This window comes from Equus przewalskii, chromosome 6, assembly GCF_037783145.1.
Source record: "Equus przewalskii isolate Varuska chromosome 6, EquPr2, whole genome shotgun sequence".
Taxonomy (NCBI): domain Eukaryota; kingdom Metazoa; phylum Chordata; class Mammalia; order Perissodactyla; family Equidae; genus Equus; species Equus przewalskii.
Genome location: NC_091836.1, coordinates 34512840 through 34518839, shown reverse-complemented (window position 1 = coordinate 34518839; position 6000 = coordinate 34512840). Strand labels below are relative to the sequence as shown.

General features: G+C 53.2%; 1 protein-coding gene across 13 annotated transcripts in view; it reads right to left on the bottom strand.

Moving 5' to 3' along the window:
- Positions 1 to 287: 287 nt before the first annotated feature.
- PKNOX2 (PBX/knotted 1 homeobox 2) overlaps positions 288 to 6000 on the bottom strand; it is a 253943-nt gene continuing 248230 nt past the window's right edge. For all 13 annotated transcript variants that reach the window (XM_070623372.1, XM_070623371.1, XM_070623370.1 and 10 more), the window contains 3 exons: positions 4627 to 4703; positions 3527 to 3705; positions 288 to 2507 (listed from right to left, as the gene is read on the bottom strand). In XM_070623372.1, coding sequence (XP_070479473.1) covers positions 2281 to 2507; positions 3527 to 3705; positions 4627 to 4703 — 483 coding nt within the window. In that variant the 3' untranslated portion in view covers positions 288 to 2280. The remainder of the gene's footprint in view (positions 2508 to 3526; positions 3706 to 4626; positions 4704 to 6000) is intronic.

Genomic DNA, 6000 nt, shown 5'->3' with positions numbered 1-6000 from the left:
GTTCAGACCTCTCCACGGCTATGGAGGAAAATTGTCAGGAGAGGGCAGTAGAGAGCTTCCTCCTGTTTCCTCTCCCTCCCTTTGTCTTAGAGCAAAACAGACACGCAGTTAGTGTACCAGACTTGGCTATCTTCCTCCCCACAGAGGGAAACTGAGGTCACCCAGAAAGCTCTCTGTCTTGGTCCCTTCCACAGGTAGTCAGTTCAACACAGGGTCAGCTGAGGCCTCCAAATTTTCTCTGGTCCAGGGTCCCACTTACCACAGAAAGAGAGAACGGCACATCAGAATTACGGTAGGTAATAAGATTTACTGAAAACTCGGCCACATTCAGTACTGGTTTGGTGGATACATCAGAAGGAGGTTGCATAACATTAGGCAGGTGGAGGGGGCTGGGAGGAGGACACGTGGGCACGTGTGTGCGGGTGTGCCTGTGCTGGGGTGGGACGCCTGTGCAAAGTGGTAAGTGGAAGGGTGTGTGTGTGTGTGTAACAAGAAAAATGAACCAGAAAAGGAAATGTATTTTATCCCACTGCACGTTGTAAAAGTCTCACGCCAAAAAAGCTCGACTTTCCTCTACCTATGGCATCAAAAGGGAGTAAAAAATGATTGGATCACCCAGATTATAAATAAGGTTATTTGTTTCTCAAAAATCCCTATTAAAACATTAAATATCAGCTCTTTTGGGGGAGAAATACATTCATTTCAGGGAGACCTCAGGAAAGCGACCATCCTTTTGCTCCACCCCAACCAGGTAGAGGAGGGGAAGCCCCAGAGGGCCCTGAGGGTCCCCTCAAGTTGAGCCAGGCAGCCACTCACATCCTGCCACTGAAGGAGATGGCCGATGCACAATTTACAAATGAAACTGCAGGTCCATTAAATTAAATCCAATGGAAAACACACGTGTGATCAGTCCTGTCATTCACAGCCATGGGGTGGGAGGGAAGGGAGGAGGGAGCGCCAATCATGAGGGCCTGGAGTTGGGCTGGGAGTGTGTGTTGGGGCAGACGGTGGACAGCTGCTGCTCGTGGGAGCCCCAGCTCCTCCTGTGCTGTGTATGATGGTGGTGTGTAGAACAGCGAGGCGCGTGGGATGGGGCACCACTTGGCTCCTGGGTGCCATTTCTCGGGGCCCTCCCCTACACTGTGGATATTGAAGGGAGGTGGGATGTAGCACCTTCTCCAGCCCCTGGCTTCCCACTGGGCTGGATGCTTCTTTCCAATGTTTCTTCTGCCTTCTCTGAAGCAAAGAATGAAGAAGAGAGGATGGAGGCCAAGGAAGCCAGCCTGGGAGCAGAGGGACAGCCGTGAGGGACTTGAGGGGTGGACGGGTTGCAAGCTAACCTGGTTCCACCCTCTCTGCTGGTCAATGGAGGGGGTAGAATATCTGAGGGGCTCCATCTGAGGGCTGGGACATTTGGGATAAGACACCACTGTCCTGTTGTTACAGGAGCTAAATTCTGTGACCACCGAAGGACGGCTGTGTCCCCAAAGTCACCTTGATATGGCTCCTAGCCCGGGTTCTGCCATCTCCTTGGCTCCTGGAGCCAACCCAGGTGAAGGGACTCCTCTTAACCTCTTGCAATCTGAGCCCACCAGCTCACCGTTTGTTTCCAGGGGAGAGAGGAGGCGGCTCTGCTGGCTCCCATCCCAAGTCCACGGCTGCCTCCACCCCTAGTGGAGCCTTGGAGGATGAGCCGGAGCCTGAGGGAATCCAGGCCCCCCTCGGATCTGCAAGATGTGATGCCCAGGTGCCCCCACTCCTCCAGCCACTGGCTATGCTTTTGGGCTCCCGCTTGCCCTCGAATGTCTCTCAAAGGAGCTGAGAACCTTCTGAGGGTAAAACCCAAACCCCTTTGTCTCTCCCTTTGCTCCTAACTCTGTCCCTTGGCAAAGGCTCACTCTGCCAACAGCACTGATCCACCTCACAGTGCAGGGCTTGTAAACAACTCAAGTCCCTCAGTTGGAGGGCCGTGGATGCCATCTGTCCTCAGGGATTTGGTGAGTCCAGATCTCACTCCTGTCTTTCCGTACAGGCTGCTTGACTGGCTCTGCCAGACAGAGTCCTCGCAGTTCTAGGGAAGTGGGGCTGGGGTACTCATCGAAGCTTGGTGGTCGGGAGGGAGCAGGTGTCTCCTCTGCGTTTCTTCAAGCTACTGATCTTGGGAAGCTAAGGCCCAACTTCCTCGGTGCTGCCTGCCCACGTCCCCTTCCCCCCAACCCTGAAGCCCTCCTGACGACACTCCTCTCCTGCTCGGTGATCAGTGCCATCTGGGCTGCCCGTCTACTCCAGGGAGTCACTGTGTTCCAAGCCCAGGTCGCTGACATTCGTCGTCTGCAACTCGTCAGCCTCCTCCTCCAGCTCCTCTTCCTCCTCCTCTTCCATCTCATCCTCATCCTCTTCTTCTGTCCCATCCAATGAGTCATCGTGTGCAGCCATCATAGCCTGCTGCATAGCCATGGTGGCATTGTCTGAGGACAGGGACTGCAGGTTGTCCAAGTTGATGGAACCTACGTGAGAGATGAAGGCAAGGGTCAGGCCCAGGAAACTCAGTGGTGGACCGAGTCAATGGGGTGATGAGCTCCTAAGCTGGACAATTCCCTGGTATAAGTCTCTGTCCACTCACTTGTCAGCCATTCCCGCCCCATCCCAAGGAGCAGCACTCTTCGTTACCATCTCTTGAGAATCCTATATATATACACGTGAAACACGTTTGACTTTCTAAGAATTCTGTAAGGTAGGTATTGTCATCCTTATTCTAAAGAGGAGGAAACTGAGTCTCAGAAACTTAAGTCATTAGCTTACAGTGACACAGTCAGGCATGATAGAGTTGGGATTCTATCCCACGCTGGTCCAGCTCAAAATCTATTGACTCTCACTGTACCCCATATGACGATTGCCTCCCACACAGGAACCTGTACGCAGCCATATAAATGCACGTATCCCTGAAGGTATGCATGCACACACGCACACCTCCACTCCACTTCCCACACAGAGCCATCTCCACATGCCAAGCTATAAAATGTCTGGCTCATTGAATTATTCATTGTGCACCAGGCGACCGGCAATTAGAAAAGTGTATATGGAGGGTGTGATGGAGACGCTGGGAAAACAAAGCTCTTCCTGGCCTCCGTTCACAAGCCAGCTGCCTGCCTCAGTATTTATAGATGGCCCTGGCTCTTGGGGAACTGTGCAGACACTGATTGGCACGAAGGAACTTCGGGTGGGTATGGGAGTGAGGGGGGGCTCTGCTGAGCAGTCATTGACTCAGCTGACCACCAGCTCCCACTCGTCTTTGTGAGACAGCTTTTGGCTTGTTAACATATATGCAAAAAAACCCCTTCTTTCAGGCCTATGCACATCCTTTGATGGAGATCAGGGAGGCTAACTATTGTGACAGAGCCGCCACTGCCACTCAGATGAGTGAGTTCAGCCCTTGAATCTTTGGACCGCTTATCCTGAAGGAGCTCTGGGAGGTCCCCCCACCAGCCAGCCCCCAGGCTGGAGCGCACTCAGCCCCAGTCCTTACCATCGGGGTTCGTCCCCGGGGCGCCACCTTGCTGCTGCAGCACCCCTGCGGCAATGGAGTTGGGCCAGAATCTTTGGGTGGGCCGGTGCTGTGACTTGATCTTCTTGGCTTTAGGGGCAGGGTCTGGGTTGCTGGCATCAAGCATGGGCTGCAGGATACGCCTCCGGGCATTGATGAACCTGCCCAGGGGTAAAGGTGGCGACCTGGTTAGTCAGCCCCCCCCCCCCCGGGTGGTGGTAGGGGTGTGTGTGCGCGCGTGCATGTGTGTGCACGTGTGTGTGCAGAGAGTGCTAAGCTGCTTCCAGCCTCCCGGCAGCTGATCCACTGTACCAAATAGACCGGGGTCTGATCTAGGGTGTAAAAGCCCAGCTGGGAGCACAGCCCTGGGCACTGAGAAGCTCATGAAGTCACCGGGGCTTGATAACCATGAAGAGCTTGGGACAAATGGGTGAGGAAGGTCAGAAATCTCTGCTTGAGACTGTCAGGACTGAATAGAGGAAGGAAGAGCCCCCTTAGTCAAAGGCACTAACCTCTGACTTCTCTCTAGAGCCAAGGGCTCAGATCAGGGGCCCCAACTCTTGGATCCACTCCCATCCAGTCAGACTTTGCTTTCTGAGACTTCTATGAGAGCCCAGCCAGATACAGAGAAGGGGGAAGCAGAGACTCCTGTGGGGTCAGACAGCCGACTCTTCCTCCTCCTTCCCATTCCCAGCTTTGCAGAATGTTTCAGTTCATGCTCAGGTCACCTGGGTGGAGGCAGACCAGATGACCATGGCGGCCCCTCCCATCCTTGGAACCGGGTGTTCCTGTGGGTCTCTGCAGAGCAGGTGGTACTGGGTTTTCTACTCAGCAAGAAGCTTCTCATGGTGCTTCTGACACAATTTCCCAGCAGAGGGCGCTGAGAAGCTGCAGATGAAGCTATAGGCGCCAGCGTTGATTCCGGCTTTCTGCTTCTAGCCCAAATGGCAGGACTGGCATGGCAGCTGCGCTGAGACTGAGGCATGACTGGGCGTTCTAGCCTCTTTTCCCTGCTATGCATTCCCCGGCCAAGTGAGTGGCCCCTGGCTCTGACAGCATCTGAGCAGGTGACGCTAACTCACCAGTTATTTACTTGCAGGAGGGTGAGGTTTGTCTGGGCTGCAATCTGCCTCTTCTCATCCTCCGTGGGGTAGGGGTGCTGAAATGAGAGGTGAAGGGGTAATGAGGAGTGGGCACATGGTGGCCTGGTCCCCCTAGAGACCATGCCCACGTCACAGGCACTGTCCTGGGCCAGGCAGTCCCAGGACTTTGGAAGCCCATAATGGGGTAAGTGTATTGTTTGTTCCCCAAAAAGCATGAACCTAGGGCTTGGAGGGAGGCTGCCCCGTGCCTACGGCCCCACAGTCAGGGCCCCTGGTCCTCAGCCCAGCCGCCTAGGATGGGGGCCAAGGTGGTTTCCCAAGTCAGTGAAGTTCAATATTGTAGCTTCCAAGGTACTTTCCATCCTTCTCACTTGGCCCTCACAGTCATCCCCCCCCCCCACCCACCAGCAGCAGGGCAGGCATTGCTAGTGCTAGGATTCACAGTGGCACCAAAGCCCAAAGGACTATCAGAAGGTGGTAAATGGGGTGAATGAGTCAATTCAATTTAAGTTAACTGGTATTTACTGAATAACTACTATGTGCCCAGATTTACGCTAGGCATCTTAGGAGGCAGAAGAATATAATTATAACTACTCCTTGTACAATACTTTATAACCTGTAAAATGTTTTCATGCATTGAATTTCATTTAATAAAGCATATCACTAAAACTTGTAAGATAGGCAGGTTAGGCATTGTAATTCCCACTTTACAGATGAACAAATTGAATAACTTCTCCAAAGTCCCTCAGATGGTGGCACCAGCTCAGAACTCAGTTCTTCTGATTTGGGTCCCGTTTTCCTCCCACTCCTTCATGATGCCACTGAGTCCGTGTCTTTGCGGGGTGAGGGAGGAAGTGGTGAGCTATCTGCCAGAGTCCCAGTGCACTTCAGTCCATGCACCAATTACATTTGTCTCCCTCTCTTAGACTGTACTTCATGAGGGCAGAGACCATGTCTTATTAATTTGTCTCATTAATGTATCCCCAGTGCCTTCCACATGCAAATGATGCACAAATGACTGCTGAGTGAAAGAAAGCAGAAATGAAGCAATAGGTGCTGTGGTTTGGGTAATGAGCCCTAGAGAAGCTTAGAAGAAGGAGAAATGGGTTTTGGCCAGAATGCAGGGAAGGCTGAACAGGTCACACTGAATGGGAAAGTTTGGGGTGGCAGTGGGAAGGGGGTCCTTCCGGATCCCACTGGGTGGTGAGTCACTTGAGAACTGGGTCTGGGAGTCTTCGTGTCTTTCCCAGGCTCTGCACAAGACCTGGCACCCAGCACGCATGCAATAAAGGTGTGATGGGAGTCTGAATGGTCAGGCCTGGCTCTGGAAGCTAGGGGAGATCTGGGGGCTCT